This window comes from Carassius carassius, chromosome 45, assembly GCF_963082965.1.
Source record: "Carassius carassius chromosome 45, fCarCar2.1, whole genome shotgun sequence".
Taxonomy (NCBI): Eukaryota; Metazoa; Chordata; class Actinopteri; order Cypriniformes; family Cyprinidae; genus Carassius; species Carassius carassius.
The window spans coordinates 20331678-20358639 of record NC_081799.1 but is presented as its reverse complement, the minus strand read 5'-3'; the positions used below and the strand labels follow the sequence as shown (position 1 = coordinate 20358639).

General features: G+C 37.2%; 4 protein-coding genes across 4 annotated transcripts; 1 reads left to right on the top strand and 3 right to left on the bottom strand.

Annotated features, from left to right (window-relative positions):
* Window positions 1-3491: 3491 nt before the first annotated feature.
* Window positions 3492-6484, bottom strand: dcps (decapping enzyme, scavenger). The gene is made up of 6 exons (XM_059539217.1): window positions 6280-6484; window positions 5876-6026; window positions 5073-5218; window positions 4849-4962; window positions 4653-4763; window positions 3492-3984 (listed from the first exon to the last, which is right to left on the bottom strand). Exons 1-6 carry the CDS (start codon window positions 6445-6447, stop codon window positions 3718-3720), a joined length of 957 nt encoding a protein of 318 aa, XP_059395200.1. The 5' UTR covers window positions 6448-6484; the 3' UTR covers window positions 3492-3717.
* A 50-nt stretch (window positions 6485-6534) lies between these two features.
* On the top strand, window positions 6535-10570 carry cry5 (cryptochrome circadian regulator 5). Its single transcript, XM_059539215.1, has 11 exons — window positions 6535-6675; window positions 7287-7548; window positions 7674-7874; window positions 7941-8059; window positions 8127-8281; window positions 8846-8986; window positions 9081-9248; window positions 9329-9469; window positions 9561-9712; window positions 9801-10021; window positions 10126-10570. Exons 2-11 carry the CDS (start codon window positions 7340-7342, stop codon window positions 10182-10184), a joined length of 1566 nt encoding a protein of 521 aa, XP_059395198.1. The 5' UTR covers window positions 6535-6675; window positions 7287-7339; the 3' UTR covers window positions 10185-10570.
* A 554-nt stretch (window positions 10571-11124) lies between these two features.
* Window positions 11125-16318, bottom strand: foxred1 (FAD-dependent oxidoreductase domain containing 1). The gene is made up of 11 exons (XM_059539216.1): window positions 16113-16318; window positions 15108-15328; window positions 14069-14179; window positions 13704-13822; window positions 13438-13532; window positions 13256-13357; window positions 13064-13140; window positions 12772-12932; window positions 11951-12080; window positions 11745-11849; window positions 11125-11612 (listed from the first exon to the last, which is right to left on the bottom strand). Exons 1-11 carry the CDS (start codon window positions 16216-16218, stop codon window positions 11358-11360), a joined length of 1482 nt encoding a protein of 493 aa, XP_059395199.1. The 5' UTR covers window positions 16219-16318; the 3' UTR covers window positions 11125-11357.
* A 450-nt stretch (window positions 16319-16768) lies between these two features.
* Window positions 16769-26780, bottom strand: LOC132127373 (dolichyl-diphosphooligosaccharide--protein glycosyltransferase subunit STT3A-like). Its single transcript, XM_059539214.1, has 18 exons — window positions 26630-26780; window positions 25906-26028; window positions 25761-25821; window positions 25543-25664; window positions 25207-25352; window positions 25024-25114; window positions 24524-24630; window positions 23384-23548; window positions 23106-23286; window positions 21281-21436; window positions 20427-20518; window positions 20178-20333; window positions 19906-20094; window positions 19690-19806; window positions 19485-19587; window positions 18065-18253; window positions 17234-17349; window positions 16769-17138 (listed from the first exon to the last, which is right to left on the bottom strand). The coding sequence occupies exons 2-18, from the start codon at window positions 25991-25993 to the stop codon at window positions 17100-17102; spliced, it is 2118 nt and encodes a 705-aa protein (XP_059395197.1). The 5' UTR covers window positions 25994-26028; window positions 26630-26780; the 3' UTR covers window positions 16769-17099.
* Window positions 26781-26962: the final 182 nt, after the last annotated feature.

Below are 26962 nucleotides of genomic sequence, written 5' to 3'. Positions count from 1 at the left end.
ACTTGCACTGAACCTCTAAAATCAGTTGTTTTTCCATTTAACTTATTGCATTATGTATGTTCTTGATACTTGAAGGTTAGACCGTTGTTACACGTTACTCCTGTTGTATTAGCATTACAAGAGCACTGAACATATGAATTAAATAATTGTTTTTCTATGTATTTTTTCACTTGTTGCCTTACCTGTGGTCTTGATACTTGTTAACCTAATTAGCTTTTATGTGTTACACTGCCCCTTTACCTGTTTTATATGCATTACTGTAAACTGTACACATTTACCTCAGTGTGTTGATGCACAAATAAAGAGATACAGAATTAAAGATGTTTGCCATTTATTATTGTAACAGTTGGTATGCAATATGCATAACACTGATAATGCAAGATATGCATGTGTATAGATTTATATGTATGTGTGTACAGTATATACACGTTACTATTTCTTTTTTACACACACACGTATGCATTTGTATTTATATATACACTTGAATATACACCGTACACAAAGTTTGATTTTGGATGATTAACTGTGATCAAATAATTTGACAGCCATAGTTTATGGTTTCCTGACAACACTGGGACACATATTAGTCAGGGCACAGCATACAGTCACAATCTCGTCCAGGAACATCATGTCTTCACCTTGACATGGGAGTACCATGCTGACTGGTACAATTCCATTTAGTATGGTGTACTTTGTGCGTACACATCCAATCACCCTCTCCACATGAACCCTGAAGTGAGCTATCTGGAGTGTTTCCTCCACATCTTTTGCATCCAGCTGGCTGGGTCCTCTTGTGAATGCGGGTATTTTCACTTCTGCACACACAAGTCCAACACTGTCTCTGATGTCAAATACACGATTTGCCAATACCAAGTCTCCAGGTAATAGTTTATTAAAGAAGGCCACTATTCTCAGTCACATGTATACAATACCCAAGACATGTCACTTGTATAGTTTTGAATGGGGAAAATGCAACGCTCAATATGGCCGCTCAATCACAGGAAGCCCCGCCTTCTGAATGAAAGAGCCAATCGCTAATCAGTAAAGTCAGTCCGTCACTGTAGGCTATGGAAAATAACTCTCTGTTGAAAGAAAAAAAACTGCATGCAGCAGCCTGTTCATTTAACAGCTCCTACCTAGTAAATGTGCATACGTGGTCATCACTACACAAACATTCTCCTAGAATTCACACTTTGCATTCAGTCAACAGATCCATACAAATCATGCATGAAATAAAGGTTTATCAAGTCAAATGATAGCTTTATGTGCTTTACAGATGAACATGAAGTCTTTATTTATTTTAAATGTTCAATAATATATATTCTTTGGCTCGGTAATGCAAGTTCATGATCCGATTCCTGAACAGGTGATTCTTTTGAGACAATCTTTTAAAATTAGATTTTTTATTTCTTTCGTTTAACGAAACCAGTGTGGAAACCAATGGTTCACAAACTGGATAGATATGAGATGCAGGGATCGCAAAATCGCTAGCCTGACGTCCCGGGGCTATTGTGTTTTCCAGTTGGGCTCCAAAATAGTGATGTGTCGTTCTTGAACGATTCGTTCATTTTGAACGAATCTTTAATGTGACTCAGGAGTCACTCGGGGAGTGATTTGTTCAGTCGCGCATGCGCATTATTCTATAGGTTCTGTTCTAGTCAGGCGGGAAGGAAGTCGACCGGAAGTTGAAGTCGGCCACGTGCCGCCATCTTGTAGCAGAACTTTACTTGCGTTAGCATCCCATTGACTCCCATTCATTTTGGCATCACTTTGACAGAATAACTTTACATCTGAGGCATTTAAAGACTCCATTTGTCCATTATTTATTTCTAAAGATACACAACAATGTATAAAGGGCTCAATTACCTTCTATGTTACATTATGGCCCCGTAGAAACAGTTTTTGTAAAAATAGGCTAACGATTGCGTCATAACCACTCGACTGTCTGTCGCACAGTAGAGAAATTACCGTACAGACAGGAGTACCGTACCGTACAGAAGTTCGTTCTTTTGTCCCGTGATGTTTGTTTTTGTTTAATTGTGCAATTATTAAATCAGATTGTCTGTGTAAACCATACTTTCGTAACATATGACACTTTATAAACATTAAAAAACACTGTGTACATACTTTTGTATTGTTGTTTATTGTTTATTTTTGTGCCAGAAAAGCCTTGTAACAAAGAGGACTGATGGAAACCCTTTTAAACCCTTTTTTTATATAATTTAAAATGGATTTATGTGAGTGAATTTTTGCATTGGTCTGAACAAAATTGCAGACTGGATTATTGAAAATGCACTCATTCTCTGCCAGTAGGGGGTGCTTTGAAATGTCAGACATATAGTGGTTTCCCTGGTAATGGCTGTAAACAAAGTAGCTCAGCTCATAGATGACACTTAATCAGGTAAAATGAAAATGTGATCGAAACTTCTTTGAAGACAACCAGTTCCCATCAGAGGTTCATTCATATAAAAACTTGAAATTAGGAAGAATGAGAACAGTGTGAAAAAATATAGCCTATATTGATGAGGAAAGTCCACTGATGAGTTACCAGCAGAAGCCTACATTTAATTTTAGTCATTTTAACTTAAAATATATAATTTAACCGCATGATTATCATGAGTTAACTCATGAATAATTGCAATTTAATCACATTTTTTACCTGTTCTAAATGTACCTTAAGTTAATACTTCCCCCCCAGTTCACAGACAAGGTTTAAGCTAGTCCCGGACTAAAAAGCATGTTTGAGCAGTCTCAACTGAAATCATCTCGCTCTGACATATCTTAAAATATGTCAGTGTCATTGTTCTGTGTCAAGATGCACACCTGTAACATTTTCTTTTAAGACATTTTTGTAAAAGTTGCTTAAATATCTTAATTTATCTAATGCCTAGTCCTGGCTTAAGATAAGACCCATTTTTGAAACCAGGCCTTCAAGTTTTTAATCTAATCATCATGTGCATGCACAAATATGGATGCTTTATGTAATATATTTTTATTATTAGTGAAACCATAGTTAACGGAGCATGCAGAGTAGACATGTTTCATAGGTCAAAGATGTTTTACAAAGAACTTGTTCATGTCTATTAGACATATGAAAAAAAAGACTTCTCTTTCTTTGCACTGAGCAGTTTACTTACAGTACACAACCTGTTTGTATTTCTGCAAGACGGCAGCTCACTTCTTCTGAACATGCAAAATGTACATTTATTATTTATTACATTTGTTTGCCTCTGTGCCACATTCTGTATTTTGATGCAGCTAAATTCTAAAAACTGTTTTCAGTGATATATTTGACTGTGTTGTCAGACAACGGGATGAATAAGAAATCGTTACTGAGACTAGACCCATTAAGACTAACCAGCTCTCCCTTCCGATGTTAATCTGCACAAAAAGACAATAGTTATGCTGTGATTTCGGCTTCAATTTTCTGATCAATTTGGGCTCCGTCCACACGATCAACCACAACATGAAAAAACAGACAGACATAACCATCCAATTTAAAAACAATGAGTACTTTAATGAAAATGCAGTTGATGACAAAAATCTAACTGGTTTTAGACATAAAACTACTAACAAAAGGTCAAAACATGACCTTTTAACAATACATCTAGTAGATACTGTAATAATGCATCTTTTTAAAAGCAGTGTACAGATACTTATAGAACATTTATAAAGTTAAAAAATAAAATAAAAAAAAAGTTCCCAAAAATCACGTCTCTAGACTTTCCCAGCCTCTTTGAACTTAAGAAGCAAACCATCATCGGCCCGCAGCGGGAACGCCAGGCTACGATTGTGATAGTGACTGGAATCTGCCTGCAAGTTCTGAATGACATCGGAAAGCAAGTGGGCTCTTTCCACTCTGCAACCTGGAGCGTCGTACTCCACAGAGGTAAAATGGACATGGAGGTGATAGTATGATGGCTGATAGTGGAGATACACGCGCAGTTTGCTCGGAGGGACGCTGTACTGCCGCTGAATGGCATCCTGTGGATATAGATGAAACTTGAATTCAAATTTGACACATGCAGCCATGCTACAGCTCACAAATATACTTTGCTGTGATTTTCACTGTGTTTTGGGGCTTTTGAGTTGAGATTGTGAGATGTAGCAGGCTGGAATTGAACCCGCGTCTTCAATAGGATGACCACAGCTCAATACATCTATTGCATATGCGCTAAACACTGTGCCACATGTTTTTAAAAAGCAAGCAGCTACATTGGACAAGCAAAGACAGGATCACATGTTCAGATCAACAGTGGCATCTAGTGGACATCAAAACCACAACTCTATTCATCATGAAGAAGATTCCTTGTGAATTAACTTAAAAAAAAAAAAAAAAAAAAAATCATGTAGAAACTATTCTCAGTCAGAATTTGCTAGTAAATTTTGCAATTCATTTCTAAGAAACTGCATGTAACACACTGAATCATGTTTGAAATAGAAAGACTGAAATAATATTTTCTTTTATATATCGTAGTCAACATTTAAAGTGGATCAAAGTTGTCCTAAAACAAGAACGCATTTCGGTTTTAGGCTTTAGGACAACTTTGATTAAAGGTTTTGATCCACTTCAAATGCCGACTACTGTATTTACATCTTTGAAAAAAATCATTTTTTACAGTATAGATGAACTTCGATGACCCATAACTCACCTCTCCTTTACTGCGAATGTTTGTGAGTAACGGCAAGTGCTCTGATGTAAGATCTCTTAAACTTTTAACATCCCTCCGATGGACAATAGCAATCAAATAAAGGTCTTGTAGCTGGAAAGGAAAGAAAGCATTCCTTGTTTTACACTGGGCTTTTTTCACTCCTAAATATTACGATATTGATTCAACTCAGATTCACCTGCTTTTGATCCCACTTGAAATCGGGCAACAGAACAAAACCAGTATCGGGGTTTGGATCCTCAAAAACAATCCGATCAGCCTCAGCTTTCTTCTCCAATATGTTATGCACCCACTGAAACCAAATGAAACATGGGCAGTGCACTTATATGCTTCATTTAGAAAGGAGACACATGGGACAGGAACAGCATTGAAATGAAGGGTCAGAGGTCAGTGAAGTCTCACCTGCACACTGAAGCTCTGACTGCTGATGTACGGTAGAGTGAGGTTACGATAATCCTCTCCCGATTCTTCAACCAGAAAAACCTCCTGATGCAAATACTTCTTAACATGCTTCTCTGTCGCAGGGCACACCACTGTCGTTTTGATCTCTGTTATGAACAATTTGTTTTTTTTATTTTTGGTTTGATGTGTGATGGTGTGGATTTTGTAAATTGCATGTGATGGAGCTGAACAAGCTTTGGACTTTCAATAAGTAGTTGTGCAAGTTTTTCATTAACTAAACTGTAAACTTTTTTTAAGGAACTTGCCGTGAAGATAATGCCAGCAGTATTGGGGACAGTGATTCTTTATTACAAAAATGAGAAATTGTTTAATTGTGATACAAATTCCAAGGAAAAAGTTCCAATAATATTTTCACACTTTCTAAAAAATAGAAGAGGTTTCTGGCAAATAAAAAAAAACCTTTAAAATTAGAATGCTTAAAAAAATATATTTAAAATCATGATCACTGATAAAAAATTTTTTTAAAAAGAAATAGCAATATATATCAAATGGCAAATGTAAATTAATTAGTTTTAAATAAATGCTGTTCTTTTGAATTTTCTATAAAAAAATATATATATATAACAAATTTTACAGTGATGGTATCTAAGATAATACCATGCTGTATCAGGATACTAAAAGCTTATTATATTAAACCATATGCAGCATGGTAGCACAAGCAAGCCACTTTTCCTGTATATGTTATCAAATAGGATAGCCAGAGAGAAGCTGGTTTAAACCCGTTGTTGTGTTTGTGACCCTACCGTTCAGGTGCGCAGGAGCCTGCAGCTGGTATGTGCTGTACACATCGTTCTTCATCTCCAGCTTGAGTTGACTGCTCTTCAGTAACTCAGACAGCGTGTCCTGTCTGATGGGAGTTTTCTCCAGGATCACAACAGCGTCTTGATCCTTCACCTAGAAAACACAACATAACCCAGATTTTTTTAATGATAGTAGTACTGACAAATAAAAGTTAACAAATAATGCTATAAAACATTAAATGTTACTACTATAAGCAATTGGATTAGTGTGTATAACAAAAAAACAAACAGCATTTAATAAGCACTATAAAAATGAGTAAGAGCTTATTAATTCAAATGCCAGCATCTAATGAAATGGAAAAGATGGTAGCTGATTTCACAGAGTGATTTCTCTCCGTCACGCGCACCTTCCCATGGATGAAGATGTTCTTCTCCCGCGCACAGTCGCGCAGAACTCGGCTGATTTTGAAGTCCGAGACCAGGCTGTCGGATATTGGCTCTCCCGCGTCTCCGCAGTCATTCTTCGCATCGGTTTTCAATCTTTTCGCAGCTCCTCCGTTCTCGCTTTCCGCCATGATTCAGCCCGCTAAACACCAACCAATCAGGATGCGACAAGCTAAACACATGGGGAAAATAACCCTCTGCGCATGCCTCACTGACTACATCCTGATTGGCTAGCCTGTAGCAAGTAAACAGTCACTGATTGGCTGAGCTTGTGAGACACGTGCTGCTGAATGGCTCTTTTGTAACGTTGGGGAATGTGTTACAAAACGCAAGCCAGAACTCATGTAATCAGAAAACCCGTAAGTACTGATCAATTTCTCATTGATTAAAATACCCATAGAGTATTTAGTTATACTGCACTATTATCTCAGAATGTGTGTTTTTGATTGCAGAGACTTTAGGCTCAACGAGAGGAACGGTAATGTATACCGCAGAATTAACAAGCTCTTCAGGGCAAAGCTTTGAATCCGATCGATTGTATTATAATAAAAAACTTTCAAAAAAAAAACAATATGAGGCACATTAGATTCTAGTTCATTTTAATATATTAATACCCCTTAAAACTACATTTTTAATTCTAATAAGACTCATGTTGCAGTACTGAATACCGAGTTTATCAATTAGGCTACCATTTATCACAGCTATATTAATGCACAGTTGACATGTACTTGATAGGATTCTTATAATAAAAAGTAAAGTTTAAACAGTTTAATTTAAAACTATTTTATAAACAGCAAAAAAGGAAAAAACATCAAAATAACAAAACATCAAGCAAAAACAAAATTATTGATATTAATGTGAAAATGGTTTCCAAATCAATTTGCCCGCAATGTACAAAACCACTGCAAGCAAAAACACATTTGTGTAGTTGGACTTTGTGTTAAAGTACTATTTATGCTCATTTTTCTAGTGCCCTTTTTACCCGTCTAACCGTGCAGAGGTCTGCGCATCCTAAAAGTGACCATGAGCCATAACTCCATTCACTGGTTCCGCAAGGGTCTGCGTTTACATGATAATCCTGCTCTGATCGCTGCCCTGAAAGACTGTAGACACATCTACCCCCTGTTCCTGCTGGACCCCTGGTACTCCAACAACACATCCATAGGCATTAATCGATGGAGATTTCTGATAGAAGCTCTCAGAGACCTGGACGCCAGTCTGAAGAAACTCAACTCAAGGTAGGGATGGGAACTGAAGATCAGGTAGAGGTTCGAGCTGAGAGCACTTGGAGTCAATTGTGGACAGATATGTTTTTCTTCATTCAAGATGTTTCATGTCATTTTTTTGTTTCTTGTACCTCTAGGCTGTTTGTTGTCAGTGGGCCGCCCACAGAGGTCCTTCCAAAGCTCTTTGAGAAATGGAAGATCACTCGGTTGACTTTCGAGGTTGATACGGAGCCGTACAGTCAGAGCAGAGACAAGGAAGTCATGAAGTTAGCCAAGGAATGTGGTGTGGAAGTTATTCCGAAGATTTCTCACACTCTCTACAACATAGAGAGGTAATTTGTAAATCATATTTTGATAAAGATATACACAAAAAAATACTCACCTGCATTTGCAAACAGGATTATTGACGAGAACAACGGCAAGCCTCCCATGACTTACGTTCGCTTTCAAAATGTGGTGAAGGACATCGGTCCTCCTAAAAAACCTGTTCCTGCTCCAACCAAAGAGGACATGAAAGGTATCCAGACACCTTTTTGCACATCATGCTAAATGAGATGAGACTGTAATGCCTCTTTCTTTGGAAGGTGTATCCACTCCATCTTCTGAGGACCATGAAGAGGAGTTTGGGATTCCAACTCTTGCAGATCTTGGGCTGGATACATCATCTTTAGGACCAAAGCTGTTCCCTGGGGGTGAACAGGAAGCTCTGCGCAGACTGGATGAGCACATGCAGAGAACAGTACATACATTTATATATTCATTTATACACATATATCCTATAAAGCATAACATATAAAAAAATGAATAGTCAAAATTATATATATATATATATATATAATATATTCAAAATTTTGCATTGTGCTAGTCAAAAAGTGTGCCAAAAAAGGATAAAACAATATTACAAATAAATGGTTCAAATGTAAAAAAAATTATAATTAAATATCGATAATAAATATAGCATTTTCAAAGTGAAAATCAAAGAGATTTTAAGATTTTTAGAATATGCTCCATATTAAAATACATATAAATACATTTTCTCACCCTAAATATATCTTGGTAAAAAAAAAAATTTATTAAATTATTTTATGATAATTTTAATTGTGGTGATCTTTATACAGCATGAAATGCATTACTATGGATGCAATAAATATACCTCCAATACGTGCTGAATATTTTATATACCGGTAGACATTTAAACCATAAATTTAATGTTTAAGCATAAGTAGCTTAAAATATTAATTTGGAAAAATAAATGACAATATAAACATTGTACTTTACAAGAAAATATGGATTCTATTTGCAGGCGTGGGTGTGCAAGTTTGAAAAACCACAGACCTCCCCCAACTCCATTATCCCCAGCACCACTGTCCTGAGCCCCTACGTCCGATTCGGCTGCTTGTCTGCACGCACCTTCTGGTGGAGGCTCACAGAAGTGTATAGAGGGGTATGTCAGACGTCTTATGCATTACTTGAGCCACAAGCAGCTGTTTAACAGTGGAAGATCCTGGTGTGGCTGACAGCGGTGGTGTCTTTTGCAGCAGCAGCACTCTAAACCTCCAGTCTCCCTGCATGGGCAGCTGCTGTGGAGAGAGTTTTTCTACACCACTGCCGTCGGGATCCCAAACTTCAACAGAATGGAAGGCAACCCTCACTGTGTGCAAGTGGACTGGGACAACAATCCCGAGCACCTGGCTGCATGGAGAGAGGTAAAGTGAGTTTTTTTTTGTGTGTTTTTTGAATGTATTATAATCAACATAATACAGAGGATGGGGATGTGTGAATTCAGGCTCGAACCGGATTCCCATTCATTGACGCCATCATGACACAATTACGTCAGGAGGGCTGGATCCATCATCTCGCCCGGCATGCGGTCGCCTGTTTTCTGACCCGAGGAGACTTGTGGATAAGTTGGGAGGAGGGCCAAAAGGTTTATGTTTGGCCCATTTACCTGCTATGTTACAGACAGATCAGAGACACAATCATTGACCTGCTGTGTTTCTGCTCATGATCATCTGAAGGTTTTTGAGGAACTGCTGCTGGATGCTGATTGGTCGCTAAACGCAGGAAACTGGCAGTGGCTCTCAGCCAGCGCGTTCTTTCATCAGTATTTCAGAGTGTACTCTCCTATCGCCTTTGGAAAGAAAACTGACAAATATGGGGATTACATTAAGTTAGTTTTGTTTTTTATATTCTGTTAATAATATAAAAGTTTCTGTGAAACAAGTACTTCCAAAATGCTGACTCAGCTTGTCTTCCAGGAAATACCTTCCAGTGCTGAATAAATTCCCTGCAGAGTACATATATGAGCCCTGGAAAGCTCCTCGTAGCGTTCAGGAGAGAGCAGGGTGCATTGTGGGTAAAGATTACCCTCGTCCTCTTGTGGACCATGATGTTGTCCATACAAAGAATATTCAGAGAATGAAAGCAGCATATGCAAAGCGCTCTTCAGAGGACAAAAATGACAAAACCATCACCAAAGGTAATTATTTAGACCTAAAGATATTATTTATATATACAAAAAATATATTTTATTATGAAATTATTGACTCAAACAGATAATTTATTCTTGTTTTCTCTGTCCAGGTGTAAAACGCAAAGAGAGATCTGTCCTGGATATGTTTGAGAAAAAGGCAAAGAGATAAAGTTTTTCTCTCTCATCCAAACTGTTTGCATACTGTGTTCCTCTATGGGTCCATTTTGGTTTTCTATTTAACTTTGTTATATACATATGTGTGTGTAAAAGTTTGGGATCACTAAGGTTTTTTGTAAAAATTTACATGGAAATTTACTTGAAAAAATATATAGAAATTGATCAGTCAAGCACATTTCTATCTTCTTCCACAATATGCATGTGTATTCATTTCCATATTAACACACATTAAAAGATGTACAGGTTTATAAAATTCAGTCCATCATATCTGATTTAGAAACAAACTTTTAAAGTTTATGATAATTTTTGGTGTTCATTTCTGAAACCGTATGAATATCTAGGAAAGCACTTTAAAAACAAAAATAGGATATATCATGATCTGTTTCATATACAAATTTAAATATGCAATTACAAATTAACAAAATGTCCATCTGAATTTCCTGATTTCTACCATACATTTCTTGAACAGTATGTTTTGTTGAATCCAGCAGCATATTTCACTCGTCTTTCATATCTTTGAGGGTTAGTTCACCCAAAAATTAAAATTGTCATTAATTACTCACCCTAATGTCGTTCCAAACCCATAAGACCTTTATTCATCTTCAGAACACAAATTAAGATATTTTTGATGGTATCCGAGAGCTCTCCGGCCCGTCCATAGACAGCAAGAATATTACCAAGATCAACGCACAGAAACGCAGCAAAGGCAATGGTAATATAGTCCATGTGACAAACAATTTTACTGATGCCCTTGCTACTTTCTGTGCGTTGATCAGGTGTTTAACCGTAATTTTAGTCCATGTCCAATAGTCCATGTGACTGACTATTTTACTTGAGCCTTTGCTACATTTCTTGTTATTTGATATGTATTCTTGCTGTCTACGGAGGGTCAGAGAGCTCTCAGATTCCATCAAAAGTCACTTAATCTGTGTCCCGAAGATAAACGGAGGTCTTACGGGTTTGGAGCGACATGAGGCTGAGAAATTAATGACAGAATTTTCATTTTTGGGAGAACTAACCCTTTTAATATGCTGATTATGTTTGGTTTCCAAACTGAACTTTGACCATTGTTCCAGTGAGAGTTTTGTCTGAACTATGATGTCATTATAACGTTCATGTCAAGTGGCTCCATTTTGAGGACACATTCATCTTGTTTTTGTGCTCCTCACACAATGTTACTCTCCAGTATGGGCTCCTGCAGGAGGATCCGTTTAAGGTCAAAAGCACTAAGGTCGATGGTCTTATAGCCTCCGTCCAGAATAAGCTCAGCCACGGCGAGCCCGACCGCAGGAGACTGCTGCAGACCGTGACCGCTGAAGCCCGTGGCAAAGTACATGTTGGGCACAAGAGGATGCAGTCCAATAATACCATTCTGATCAAAGGTGTTGTAGTCATAAAACCCAGCCCACGCGCTTAAAACCTGAAAAAGATGGACCATACAAGCAAACTGTTTCATTTGGGAAAAACTGAATGGTAGAATTTGAAAAAGGTCAAGAAAACTCCCTTCATGAAGTAGATAACATGAACAACAATTCTACATTATGAAATTCACCTTCAGTTGCTCGAATGCAGGAATACGGTTTGCCAGATGATGCCAGACTTTTTCTTGAAAGAACTCGTGGTCCACATCAAGGTTACTGATATCTGGTTCTTCTGCCTGCACAAGGTAGAAATAATAAAGGATGTATGAACAAATACATACATTCATGAAGACAATGAAGCTTATATGTCAGAGATTGACTTAAAACGTGCCTATACCTCCTCTGGTGACATTCCTGTGATGTAATTTCCTCCCAGTCCCTCTCGTCTACAGTAAACCCCTGAATAGTCAATCAGAAATGGAGTATCCAACCCTGGTCCATCAGGACAATGTACCACATAAACAAACCTGGAGGAGATCGGGACGATGTAGCTAATGAGACTACAGATTTCTAGAATTATACATAATTAAAATGTCATTTTAAAATTTCTAAATTTAATTTGACATTAAATACTATTGATATTTAATGATTTATTAACAATATTTAGTAATAGGCTCTAGCGTTCCCACAAGCGTACAGTGGATAAGCAGTTTAAAGAATGGATGGATTTAGTTAATAAAATACATTAGGTTTAATATTTAATTAATATATTAATAAAACTAATATAATATCTTAAACTAAACGCAACAGTTATTTTAGAATATTTGTCACCGCTTATTCATTTAAATAAAAATGAAATGCGTCTCTTATTGAGTAATAATGATACTAAATTATTAATCCTATTTTTACAATATAATATAAAAATATTATTAACATATGTAAAAATATATTTGGCACTGCTCATTCATTTAAATTGAATACTAATTGTGTAATAAAAATATTGTGCAATAAAATAATAAATATAAATGATATTTTAATATCATACAATTTAAATTGTATGAATTATTAATAATATTAAAATTAAATAATAATATAATACAAGAATATTTAATATAGTTTTAGAATATTTGGCACTTCTTATTTATTCAAGTGAGCAAATGGTGAGAAACTGCTTCAAATTACAGGGTAACAACTGTTTACTACACAAGTAGTCTTAACCTTTTCCTGGGCTCCACGGGTAGCGGAACACCAGACACGGATTCTTTCGGGCCTAATCCGATGCCTAGCATGGAGGCGATCTTTCCTGAGTTTGCACCCGCTGCATTAACCACAACGGCACATTCCACGGGCTGATACTCCAGACTGTTGGGCATCCGCACCTACAACCACACCACATCTAACTGTTACGCTGCTAGTGCACTTCAACTTTGAAAGCACATAAATTATGCAAACAAGTTTCAAAACAGAGTGCTGTGCTGAGATGTTTTGAGAATGCTTGAGATGAACTTACATTAACATATTTTATCCTTTGGATATTAAGAACCTCTCCATCTGTGGTTTCTGCCAAATTTGCAGCACAATTAAATCCTAAAAATTCAAGAGAATCAACTTGATTTCCAGTTTGAACGTAAGAATGCAATGTCAAAGCCAGTTTAAAAAGTACCAAATGAAGGAAACCATGCTCTAATTTGTGAATCCTGACCTGTGACCTCTCCAAAGCACTGATAGACTCCCATAGACACGGCCTTGCGTCTGAGAGCGTTCAGGAGAGACCAGGGGTCAAACCAGCCCTCGTTCTCTAGTCCTAAGTGAGGAACAAATATGTCACTCAGTAATGAAGTTTGGATGTTAGATGTATCAAAGATTGTGCAAATGGGCACCAACCAAGAGAAGCCAGAGCGACCCCCTCCGTGTTCATCCAAGGGAACCGCTCCTTCAGCTGGGATGGTGAGAGGAGGGCGACCTTTGCACCCACGTATCTACCCATAAAATCAAAAATATGTTTGATTTAACTTTAACTTTGTATTGCGAGGCTGTTTATCAGTTAATATGAAAGCTCGAGTTAACCCAAAAGATAATAAAAATGCCTAATGTAGTTGAAAAAAAAAACTGGTATATAATCTGTTTGGTAATCCTACTTTTTCTGTTACCTCTGAGTTCTGTAGTTTTCCTCCATGATATGAGCTGATTTTTCACTGGCGAGGAAGAGATATCCAGAATGATTAAACTGCAGATCAACGGGGTCTTCATTTACAACCCAGAGATGATTCTGTTACATTAAAACACAACAGAAATACACATTTAAAAACATTTATTCGTATCCTAAAACTTTAGACCAGCCTAAATGATCCAGATGAAGAAGAATATTTAGAAAGACTTACTAACAAAATATTAAAAGTCTCTAGAAATTAGCTGATATTGAGACTTTACATCACAATTTATGTATGTTACAGTGCATTTGTAACGGGAACAATATTTCAGAAAGCTTTTAATAGTGTAATATAGAAGACTTTACATTAATGTTCTTCATGAAATGAGCTGAAAACAGAGACAGCATGATGTTTTCTTTCAAGGAGAACTGCTGCCGAATTCCACCACATGACAGAACAGTCGACGCCTGGGAATACTGTAGAAAAAGGAACATAAAATGTTTTGTAATTATCTTTTATTAATATTAAAATTTAAATCTTACAAAATGCTAAAAAAAAATAAGTGTTTTCCAGTCATTCATGCATCACAATAAATGAAATTATATATTTGGGCACTGATTTATTTTGTGTTATGTTTTTAATATATTAACCATTAAATGGTTAGTTCACCAAAAAACTAAATCATTTACTCTGCCTCAAGTCTTCTGAAACCTTACTCTGATCTTTCGTGGAACACAAAAGGAGAAATCTTTTCTAATTAAAAAAAATATATAAGAAAAGGGTAAGAGAGAAAGAAAATAATTTTTATTGAGCAGATGGGATAGTTCACAGGGAAGCAGGATTTTTTCTCCTCGGAAAAGGCTCAGACAGACTTGTTTCAAATCAGTTCCAGTTGAATTAATGGCTTGCATTGAAAATCTAATTCGGTTTCATTGCATAAAAAATTACGATGCAGAGACAAAGGGGGAAATCAAATAAATGTTCTTGTATACAATTTAAATGAATGATGTCTATGCATTTTCTGAACTAAATGAGGACTCTGTTACCATAATGGTGATACCATTATTATATTAGAATCATTTTGCTTATTCACTTAATCTTTCAAATTGAATTAATTTAGTCAGACGTCCATTTGTAATTTTATTTTACTAAATTTAATTATTTCTCAAAGACATTGATATGATATCTGGTGGGAGCCGAACAACATAAGAAGTTATTTTTTTCTGGGTGAACTTTAAAATAAAAAAACATGATCAATACATCATTTATAGCATTCCTCAGTATATAGCAGACATTGTGTTTTAAAACTTATTGAGCTGCCTACATAGACATCACCTTCGTAGCATCAAACACGTTCACTAGTTTTTGAGACATGCTCTCAAAGTGCCCCTTTAATAAACTCACAGTAGGGTCTTTCTCCACCACCAGCACTCTCAAACCATCCCTCACTCGCGCCTTCATCTTTAGCCAGTATGCGATGGACCATCCTACGACTCCACCTCCTACAATCACCACATCGGCCCTCTCCGGGGGCAGGCCGGGGGTTACCTCAATTGGGCTCCAGTCACTGCCGGGCATCGCTGCGGCTGCTTTGTCCCGAAACGCCCGCAGCTGAGCGTCCAGATCTGCAACAAGTTACATATGAGACAGATGAGAGTATGTTTTATCGGTAGAAGCCAGTTTCATCATTACCTACATTTTCTTGAAAACATACTGTGTTTGTAATTTTGTTCGATAATGTGTTTTATTAGTAATGTAAAGCTGGTTTGAAGGAAATTTCTAATTTATACCTCTAAATACTGGAAGAAAACAATTATTTCGTTTGATAATTATACTATTATATCCAATAGAAGAAATAAAAACACACTGACTAGAATTATTCAGGAATGAAATTTTATTTTAAAAAGATAATACAAATTATAATTTGTATGCATCTACTGCAATTATAAACACTACAGATATATTTCGCTTTGACTACAGTTTTGAACTAGACTTAATTACTGTTATACATCTAATATTTGTTGTGCAGGATGCGAATTTAAAATTCCTAATGAAGCGAATGCAACATTATGAATATTAATTACGCATCGCTACGTTCGACCTGTAGAGCTCACCGATTTGATGAAAAGCAAGCGGGCGTTACGCAGTTAGCGAATGAACGAACAGATACTTCGAGAAAGGCTTGACTTATGAATATTGATTAGATTACGTGGCTCGACGCTCCAAGGAAGTTTACAGATCAAAGCCAGCATGACTAAATTAATATTAATGAGCCAATCTATCTGTCAGTTATAGTAGGATTTGAAATGCGAGAAATTAGGGAAGGCGAGCATGACTTTGTCACCACTAACAGTTTACTCAAGACGTTTAACGTCTCTAATATTGATGTACGGATAATGTGTATCTCACCTTTAAAGAAGTCCTTATCAGGTCCCCTGCTGCTGCTTTTAATGCTCCGACAGGGTGCTTTCAGGGCTCTGAAAGCAGGGACGGAGGTGAACAGCTTGCGCCACATTGTTATTGTCGACAGACAGTCATGTATGCAGAAGAAGACACTCTAATCACCTTCCTCAATGACACGCGCTCGCTGTGGACCGGAGCGCACGCTTTTGACCTAGTGCGCATGCTTACAATGACGCCACACCAGGACCAACCCAAAGCTCTAGTTTCATTAGTGTCCAGTAGAGGGCATGTAAGCAAAAAGGTAACAACTTTCACTTGTATTCTGCGTGTTTTCGTTTTGCCCAGCTGTTACATAAACTGTACGAAATTCAGTGTAAGATGAATTTCAGTCATTAACAAAAAAAAAAAAAAAAAACTGAAAACATCGGAAAGGGGAAATTTAAATAATCTAAATTCTGATCTTCAGTTGACACTTCTGAGTGGAAGGTACATAAAACTTTTTAAATGTATGGAAAAATCTGTTCTATTTGAGTTTATTAAAAATGAGCAGCTTGCTTTTGGACTAACAAGTGTTGATCGAGGGTCTATATCTTAGTGGGTCTGGACTCCAAACGTTCAGAATGCACGTGATTTTATTGGTTAAAAAGAAAGACACAGATCAATTGAATCCCAGTCACTCCTTTATTCACCCATTGAAAGACAAATCAAACAGTAATCTGGCCAGTTGATTGCAGAAATGACTTATAAACATTTTTCTCACCTTTTCGGGTGGTAATCTGACACCTTCTGCCCCCAGGCAACATCACATTTGACCATCAAATTTAAAAAACAAACCAAGAAAAAAAAAAAAGGTACGCAAAGAAAATCTCTTTCAGCAATTACAACAAAAGTATAAAAAAATCTTCACGCTTTCTCCTCAGATCATGATGTGGGGGCCGCAGATGTTCAGTGCTGTGTTTCCGGAGAGGGGGGTGGGATTTTGAATTCTGGGTTTTACGTTCTTGAGAGGCCACGGTTGTCAAGGTCTTTGACCTGTGGAGGTAAAGCAGGAGATCATCAGTGGAAGTTTGTTTAGTGGTTTAGAGGGACAGTAATGGTTAAAGATGCACAGGTGAGTTCTGATGTACCTTGTATATCCTGACGAGCCAGTGCTCTGTAGTATACGCTTCCTCCAGCACATCCAGCTCAAAGTCCTTGTTACCAATCTCAGCGTTACGAACTCTGTCGTAACCAGGAGGACGTTCTGGAAAGAAAAGTTAATCTAGATTTAAATTCTAGTCATCATTAACTTCTTAGACTTTTTTTGTTCAAACCCTAAACTAAAACTCAACATGAAACAGCATTTGCAACTCATTAAACTTCCATAATGTCAGTTATTTATGAAAATAATAAAAATAAAATATTCACAGTGTTTTTGTTGTTGACTAAAACTTGAATTAAAACTAAACATTAATTACATTTTAAATTTTAGATTAAAAAAATACAATTAAATTAAAATATTTGCCTTGGAAACTGACTGAAAATAAATAAATTGAAGCACTAAAATCACTAAAATATTTTTTTAAAAGCTGAACTGAAAAAAAAGATTATACAGTATATTACGTAATATACTATATATAGATAGATAGAGTGTGTGTGTGTGTGTGTGTGTGTGTGTGTGTGTGTGTGTGTGTGTGTGTGTGTGTGTGTGTATGTGTGTGTGTGTAAAATAATATTAATCAAGAAAACTAGAATAAAATAATATTCAATCATAAAAAATTAGTTAAAGAAAAGATTTTAAAGTGGGTGTAACTACATTAACTGGAGAAACATCTAACTGATCAAGTATGGTAAACAGAAAGAAAGAAAGAAAGAAAGAAAGAAAGAAAGAAAGAAAGAAAGAAAGAAAGAAAAAGAAAGAAAGAAAGAAAAAAGAAAGAAAGAAAAAAGAAAGAAAGAAACACACAGGAGTTACTTACTGGCTTCGGTGTAGACCTGGCCGAAGCGATAGTAGCACATCTTGTACATGAGGCAGTTGAGCAGGACGGGGGACCCCTCGCGGTCCACACGGAACTCTCCGGTGGGTGTGTAGTAGTCGTGTTCCTTTATGTGCCTCCCTGTGTCTGTGCTGCCCCCGATACGGACCATCCACAGGAACTTATTAATGTCTATATAAAGAAATACACAAACGTATTCATTTTTATGCTATTTAGGTTCCATCTGATTAAGATACTACAATTCAAGCATTAAGTACTAGAGATGCACCAATAGGATCTTTTGGGGAGATATCGATATTAACAAAAACCCTATTGACCGATTCCGATATTGGTCAATTGCATAAAGCAGGGCTTAAATATGAGAGAGAGAAAAACAAGCATTGATTAAAAAAAAAAAAACAACCCTCTACTCCTAATCATTTTGAGAGGGGAAAAAACAGCCTAAATTAATTGCTAGTTCGTTGCATTTTATTATTACATTCAGAAATTATGTAGGCTAAAAGACCGGTAAATAAAAGCAAATTTACAAACACAATTCGTTTTTTTTATAGTTCCTTCCCTTCTCTCCACAACAAATCCTTTAAAGTTGTATTTAGGCTAAACATAAGCATGATGTGCGTGTGAGGCACAGGCGTCATCACTGCGTTGTTTTCCCAACTGTTACTCCGGAATATATGGCCATACCAATGCTGGTTAGTCATCAAGAATAGAAGCAAAACATCATTCAAAATTGTAAAAAAAAAAAATTTTTTTTTTTTGTTCATTTGTTAATAATTTGAAGTGAAATATATTGTCTATAGGCCTATATATCATTTTTACGTAGCCTATATAGATTTATTCGGTTTTCTCTGTTCACAGAAACGCTGCAGGTGCGTGATGTGACCTTGTGTGAATCCGTGTTCTACACTGGTTTCAAACAAAAAGCTGCATAGCTTATTACCTGCCATTCATTTTCACTTAAATCTAGGCCTAATGCTTGGTGGTTTATGACATATCCTCGGATAAACTCTAAACGCAGATGCATTGCCATTGTGACTTACCTATAATGAATTTACAGCTGAGCACGGCCGTTTCACTCGTTGGATGCATCAGCGTCGCGTTTGCATATGGCCATATTATGCCATCTGACAAACTATATTTTGTACAGATTTTATTTGGCAAGTATTTAATTATTTTGTCCAGAGAAAAATGTTGGATTATGCAACAGACATGCAACTGGTTGTCTCCATGCAGTTAATTAATAACCATCGGTATCGGCCCTTTCCATGCTATTTATGATATGCCGATGGCTTTAAAATAATAAAGAAATCGGCTGATAAATATTGGCGGGCGATTCATCGGTGCATCCCTATTAATACCCACAAACTCGCTTCCATGGGTCAAAATGCATCTGAGCCCATACCATCAGATGAATATCCCGTCAGTCCACCAAAGATCACCAGGACGTAACTAACGTCCAGTTCTCGCATAATCTCATAGGCTTTCTCCTCAGTGGAGGCCATAGCCTGCAAAGAAGAAAACTTTTTTTAGACATGTCCAAAGTATAAAAACTGTAAACAACAAAACTGTATTTTTGTAGTTGAAACTATATAAAACTACATCCTTACCTGACCCACTCTAGAGATATGAGTGTTATTCCAAGTGTTGTTGTCAACCAGAATTGTTCGATTGGCCATCGCTGTTATTTGATACCCGTAATCCCACCAAGACATGACTTTAGCATCCTGTACACACACAAGAATAATGTGAGATGAGCAAAAATGCTTGGAATCAAAAGAATCAGGAAGTTTGTGAGGGTCAGCATCTTGACGGCTCTCGCTGACCTCCGGTGTGTTGTGTCTGAGCCAGTAATACGCCTCTCTGAAGTCATCGAAGATGATGCGGCTGCCATCACCACCACGGGCGGAGAGCACGATAGACGGGGAGGAGTATGCCTCGCTGGTCACCCAGGTGGAGTGGAAGGTGTATGTGATGAGGAAGAACGCCATGACCAGAATCATCCCACTTGCCACCTACGGACCAATAAGAGCCCAGCATCACTGAGTGAACCAATGATGTAAGGAAAGCTAAGAAAGATCAAGAGCATTGATCGTACCTCGTTTTTTATAGGGTAAGTGGAGTCCTGCTGCTTTTTGGACTTCTTGTCCGGTCGGCTGACATCCAGGTTCTTCATGTAGGTGGTGAGGACCTGAGAAACGCCGATGCCAGAAAGGATGCACATGACGGGAGCCAGGACTAACATGAGACGCACCTGAGAAAAACGGATAAAACAAGGGTCAGAGATTCCTTTTTTAAAAGAAATGCCTACAAAATTATTGAGTAATATACAGTAAAAGTGTTTTACCATCACAGCTGAGAAGTACATGCTGGTGACGCCATACATTATGATGAAAATTGTGGCATCGGAGAGGTTGTTGAAGCAGTAATAAAGACCAACTGGAGAAACAAGAGATGACAGATTTAATACATATGATGCACTGTAATTTTATCATTTTTATATACTAAAAATTGATTTGTAAATATTTTGAATTTGCTTTATTTTTGTATTTTCTTTTTTTCATTTTAATTTAAGTTTTTGTGATTTGGTTATGCACTTGTCATTTTAATAAGTTTTACTTTTGAGCTTTAATTAAATTTTATTTCAGTTTTAGTCATTTTAGTACTTCAACGTAAACCTATTGTATTTCAGATTGTAACCAAGATGTTATTTGTCATTTTCATTCAGAACTAAAATATATTTATTTCAATTAACAAAAAACGATTTATTTAATGGACCCTTTGCACAGACTGTGATAATGTGTTTCCACAGTTATTACCTTTGTAAATCTAGCAAAAATCAATTTTTTATATTTTACATTTTTATGTACACTTAATATAAATACATAAAACTAGTTGTTGCATAAGTGTTTCAGCAATTTTGACATGTTTCTCTCTTTTGAATAATGTAAACAATCTTTTGTGATTCTTTCCTCTTTTATGAAGTCATAATAATGCTATTGTGATTTGCTATTAGGGCAAATGAGAACAATTATGTTTTAGTTTCCTTTCAACACTTCTCTAAACATCTATGAAATCTAAACATCTATGAACCCCCCCCCCCCCCACCAAAAGTGAAAAAGATTCCATAGTTTTAGTTAACAATAACAAAACTGGTCAGATGGTTTAAAGGCAAAAGGCAGCCACAGGAAGGTGCTGTACCTGGAAACATGAAGACCAGAAGCTGCAGGTCGAAGTAGTAGGAGGACCAGGTGGTGGGCTGGTGCTCAGAAACAGAGGCAATGATGGGAATGTTGTTCTTGGCGTATGATGGATCCAGCAGAGAGTAAAAACGCCCGGTCCAAGGTGAGATTGTCCCTAACATATGCCAATACAAAAACAAACTATTGAGAAATAATACAAAATAATATTCAAATGACCATAAATAAATATTTACTAAAATAGAAATATATTTATAATATATATTAAAAAAATATATAATAATTTTATAATAACAAAACTATTAATTAACACATGTGGAATTATATACATAACAAAAAAGTGTGAAACAACTGAAAATATGTCATATTGTAGGTTCTTCAAAGTAGCCACCTTTTGCTTTGATTACTGCTTTGCACACTCTTGGAATTCTCTTGATGAGCTTCAAGAGGTAGTCACCTGAAATGGTTTTCACTTCACAGGTGTGCCCTGTCAGGTTTAATAAGTGTGATTTCTTGTCTTATAAATGGGGTTGGGACCATCAGTTGTGTTGTGCAGAATACACAGGATACACAGCTGATAGTCCTACTGAATAGACTGTTAGAATTTGTATTATGACAAGAAAAAAGCAGCTAAGTACAGGAAAACGAGTGGCTATCATTACTTTAAGAAATGAAGGTCAGTCAGTCCGCTACAAAGCGCTACAAAGAAACTGGCTCACATGCGGACCGCCCCAGGAAAGGAAGACCAAGAGTCACCTCTGCTGAGGAGGATATGTTCATTCGAGTCACCAGCCTCAGAAATCGCAGGTTAACAGCAGCTCAGATTAGAGACCAGGTCAATGGCACACGGAGTTCTAGCAGCAGACACATCTCTAGAACAACTTTTAAGAGGAGACTGTGTGAATCAGGCCTTCATGGTAGAATATCTGCTAGGAAACCACTGCTAAAGAAAGGCAACAAGCAGAAGAGACTTGTTTGGGCTAAAGAACACAAGGAATGGACATTGGACCAGTGGAAATCTGTGCTTTGGTCTGATGAGTCCAAATTTGAGATCTTTGGTTCCAACCACCGTGTCTTTGTGCGACGCAGAAAAGGTGAACGGATGGACTCTACATGCCTGGTTCCCACCGTGAAGCATGGAGGAGGAGGTGTGATGGTGTGGGGGTGCATTGCTGGTGACACTGTTGGGGATTTATTCAAAATTGAAGGCATACTGAACCAGCATGGCTACCACAACATCTTGCAGCGGCATGCTATTCCATCCGGTTTGCGTTTAGTTGGACCATCATTTATTTTTCAACAGGACAATGACCCCAAACACACCTCCAGGCTGTGTAAGGGCTATTTGACCAAGAAGGAGAGTGATGGGGTGCTGCGCCAGATGACCTGGCCTCCACAGTCACCGGACCTGAACCCAATCGAGATGGTTTAGGGGTGAGCTGGACCGCAGACAGAAGGCAAAAGGGCCAACAAGTGCTAAGCATCTCTGGGAACTCCTTCAAGACTGTTGGAAGACCATTTCAGGTGACTACCTCTTGAAGCTCATCAAGAGAATGCCAAAAGTGTGCAAAGCAGTAATCAAAGCAAAAGGTGGCTACTTTGAAGAACCTAGAAAATGACATATTTTGAGTTGTTTCACATTTTTTTGTTATGTATATAATTCCACATGTGTTAATTCATAGTTTTGTATGCCTTCAGTGTGAATCTACAATTTTCATAGTCATGAAAATAAAGAAAACTCTTTGAATGAGAAGGTGTGTCCAAACTTTTGGTCTGTACTGTATATATATAAAAAATTCGTTTCTATTATTATTTTGTCCTCTCACCTGTCAACATGAGCACTCCACCTGCAGAGAGCAGGATGATACCGACCAGTGAAATGACACTCTTGAACAACACTTCAAACTGCTGTGCATTCAGTTTGCTCCGGAGGTAATCGACGAAGGCGTGAATCTGACACAGGCCAAACACTCCGAATGCAGCCATGTGCTCAGAGGACTGGACGGGCTACAAGAAGAAAAAGAAAGAGAGAGATTACTAATCTACTTGGAAGTTCATATTATATTGATTACTTTTATTTGGCAACTGATGTTTAACTCCTTACCTGGAATCCAACAAAAGAGATCTGCATGGAGAGGATGGTGCCCAGGCAGTAGACTGTGCAGTACGCCACATAGATGCGATGAGAGAAACGGCCGGTGAGCATCAAAACCAGCACGTGCAGGGGAATGAGGTTAATCAGAAACACGTAACCACCCCAGGAGGACACCTGACACCAACACACAAAGCTATTGTGTTATTGAAACAAAGTATTTTGTGTATTTAATAGGGCTTCCCCCTAAAAGTCGACCAAAATTTTGTCACAAAAAAAAAAATCCACAGGCGAAGTCACTCAGTCTGTGATGGACAGATCGTCAATGGCTGGTCTATGTGGTAGTACATAAGGCATTTTTCTCATTTTTGTTCATACAGATAAGAGTAATACATCTTTCAAATCTGTAAAGACTCACAATAACACTCACAATAACAACAAACATTGCGCGTTAGTAAAATAATTTTAAAATAATGAAACCAAACAGTCTCTGTTTTTGTGAACTCAAGCACGAAACAGTGTATATCTTTGCCTTTCAGATATTAAAAATGTATCTAAAGAGAGTGAAATGTCTACTTTCAAATGAAAGAATTTAAATGGTAAATAAATATTCTCAGATTATGCAATTAAATTAAATTCATGCATTTAGCAGACGCTTTTATCTAAAGTGACTTACAGTACATTCAGGCTTTTTTCAACTTTTTTACCTAACATGGGTTCCCTGGGAATCGAACCCACAACATTTTGCGATGCTAATGCAATGCTCTACCACTGAGCCACAGGAACACTATGTAATCTGTATGAAACACAATGTCAGTGTCTCTGACTTCATCTCTTAAACCAAGAACAAAGAAAGCACTAGTTTATCAAATTATTAAAATGTTTTTCCTCTGGCATTCATAATAATTTCTTCTGCCTGTTTGCTGTGGCAAGTTTTATGTGTGTGCTTGAGCGCTTATAAAGCTATGTAGGCAATTCAAGGCTCATTATAAAGATTTAAATAGTTTATTAATAAATGTGCGATTAGTCGACTACTGCTTAAAATGAACGACTACTAGTTGACCAGAAAAATGCTTAGTCGAGGGCAGCCCTAGTATTTAAATAACACAATTTATTGATTTGCTGTAACAATGTGTCTCAAGTGTGGCTTACCATGTAAAAATATGCCAATGCGCACATGGACGACCAATAAATGGAGCCTGTTTTCACTGCTTTGATCCACATGTAGTACGTCAACAGCATGCAGAAAATGGCGATTCCTTTGCATCACAAAAAAAAAATTCTTATACATTGATATATATGCATTGATGATATTTACATTAATGTTATTTCTTTGTTTATTTTAAAACACAATGACACAAAGAGAACAAACTATACTATAAATATATTAATCCATACTACCAAACAATATTATATATGTATATGTATATGTATATATATATATATATATATATATATATATATATATATATATATATATATATATATATGACACCAAACTTTTGAGCAGTAGTGTATATTTATATTTATATAAATATTTGACAGAAATTCTAAAACATTTATTTGTAAAAGCATCAAAACCATTTTATTTAATCATTACCATATCGATCCATTCAAAAACTGTAACACACATCTCTGCAGTAAGATTATACCTTCATTGTCATAAGAGCCTGCCACAGAACGGGAGATGTATCCAGGGACGACTGCGATCATGGCGGCAGCCAGAAGCCCTGCGCCCGCATCCTGCAACATACGGTGTTACGTCGGTTAGAGAAGTTAGCTAGACAAAACATGAGCGGGTGTGTAAGTCGGATGAGTGCTGAGGTTCATCTCACCTTGAGCTCTTTTGTGAAGTGATAGGTGACAATAGCGGTGAAGGAGGAGAAGAGAGGGGCGAGGAACACACACACATTGCGGATGTCGATGGTGATGTGGAAGAAGTGTAGCATGTGATATAAAGCCGCAGATGTGATCATCAACCCTGTAGGGGAAAAGAAGAAACAACACAAGGTGGCTAAAGTGGTTTTAACCTGTTGCTGTAAGGTTGCTAGTCAAAGAGTCCCTAAATATAGTTTACATTTAGATCTCTGCCAGTTTTATCAACCATCTGATGAAAAACAAGTGGCTGAAAAGCACAATATTGCTATACTTTTAGTGTCATTAAGATGTACCAGGATAGATGGTGCCTCCTATAATCCTCCCAAGTGGATACCAAGCCCGATCATCAAACCAATTATGGAATTTGTAAAAGCCCTCTTCTGTCAAGAAGCGAGTGGTCCGGTAATTGAAATACCTGCCAACAACAAACAGGAAACTCATTTAAGCAGGTGTTCGGATGCTGGTGCACTGCAATAATGAAGCGAAAGGGATCTTTACGGATCTCACTTACGGATCGAACTCATGGATGACACTCTCGAAGCGAAGCACAGAGAACAGTCTGGTGGAGAACGCTGGAGGAAAATGACAAGACAGATGGATTTAGAGGACAGTTGACATACAGGGGGTCTGACTTAAAGGGATGTGCATCCACTCACACAGGACGGCTGCCATAGACAGGATGAGCAGCTTCAGCAGGGTGTCCTGTTTCTCATAGGACAGACGCAGGAAGCCCAGCTTGGTCATCTTAACAAACAGGAGGCAGCACTAACTCTTGATACCTGACAAAACGGACAACCACAGCACGTTAATACAACTAACACTATATATACAATCTAAAATAAATGTTAGAGAAGTGTAGGATAGGGCTTCTTTAACAAAAAACTATGTACAAGAAGCAAGCTAATTTTGGCAGATTTAAACTACTAAACATTATTATGCAATTCTACAATTTATTTCTTATCTGATTAAAGAGGTTTTCAAACCACTCAAGCGTCAAATTTGAATTGTAGAGGGTAAAGCAATGCATAAATCTGCACATTATTTCATCTATTAAAGTGTCAACTCTTTATAAAATCAGGAAGAGAGCCAGTTTGTCCACAATTTCTATACAAAACCCTACTTATTAATACTTCACTGCAGATAAATCAGTTCAGAGATGATCAGTATGCACATAAAGTCTGTGATCTTCTGATAAACTATTCGTGATAATAATAAACTATTAAAGTCTTGATTAGCTCCTTAGCTGCTGGCTAACATCACACATATCTCACACCTTATATTAAATTATACATAAATGTGTTATTTAATGCACGGGAGTAAATGTAATGACAGAGAACCAATATAGTTGCAATAAATGAGATTAGAAATGTGCAAAATTACCAGTCTTATTCATCGGCGGTTCACTCACTCCAGCCCTTCCAACAACCCTCTCTGTGAACCAATTCCCGCCTATCCACGTAGAGAGGGAGCTAATTGGCTCAGCGTCACAATTCTGTGAAAACGGCCTTCGCTGATTGGTCTTCGAGATGTCACTCAAGGGTGTCAAGGCCAGTTCCGCTTGGCGCTCCAGATATGACGTGTCCTAAAGGGAGAAAGACAGTCAGCACTGCGTGGAGCACAAATAGCACTCATCTTTCAACTTTAATAATTAACAATAATTCAACTTTAACTATCAAATATCATACCATTTATATGCTATTTTAATTGTTACAT

Coding starts and splice junctions, on each gene's coding strand:
- dcps (XM_059539217.1), bottom strand. CDS start 6,447: ATGGCGGAAAGCGAGAACGGAGGAGCTGCGAAAAGATTGAAAACCGAT. Junction 4,764..4,848: donor TCAAGTGGGATCAAAAGCAG/GTGAATCTGAGT, acceptor TTTCCTTTCCAG/CTACAAGACCTTTATTTGAT. Junction 3,985..4,652: donor ACATTCGCAGTAAAGGAGAG/GTGAGTTATGGG, acceptor CTATATCCACAG/GATGCCATTCAGCGGCAGTA.
- cry5 (XM_059539215.1), top strand. CDS start 7,340: ATGAGCCATAACTCCATTCACTGGTTCCGCAAGGGTCTGCGTTTACAT. Junction 7,549..7,673: donor GCCAGTCTGAAGAAACTCAA/CTCAAGGTAGGG, acceptor TGTTTCTTGTAC/CTCTAGGCTGTTTGTTGTCA. Junction 9,713..9,800: donor AAATATGGGGATTACATTAA/GTTAGTTTTGTT, acceptor CTTGTCTTCCAG/GAAATACCTTCCAGTGCTGA.
- foxred1 (XM_059539216.1), bottom strand. CDS start 16,218: ATGTGGCGCAAGCTGTTCACCTCCGTCCCTGCTTTCAGAGCCCTGAAA. Junction 14,180..15,107: donor TGGTGGAGAAAGACCCTACT/GTGAGTTTATTA, acceptor CTTTTTCTACAG/TATTCCCAGGCGTCGACTGT. Junction 13,533..13,703: donor GAAAACTACAGAACTCAGAG/GTAACAGAAAAA, acceptor TTTTATGGGTAG/ATACGTGGGTGCAAAGGTCG.
- LOC132127373 (XM_059539214.1), bottom strand. CDS start 25,993: ATGACCAAGCTGGGCTTCCTGCGTCTGTCCTATGAGAAACAGGACACC. Junction 25,822..25,905: donor GTCTATGGCAGCCGTCCTGT/GTGAGTGGATGC, acceptor ATTTTCCTCCAG/CGTTCTCCACCAGACTGTTC. Junction 23,287..23,383: donor TCTCTTTTGTTGGATTCCAG/GTAAGGAGTTAA, acceptor TTCTTCTTGTAG/CCCGTCCAGTCCTCTGAGCA.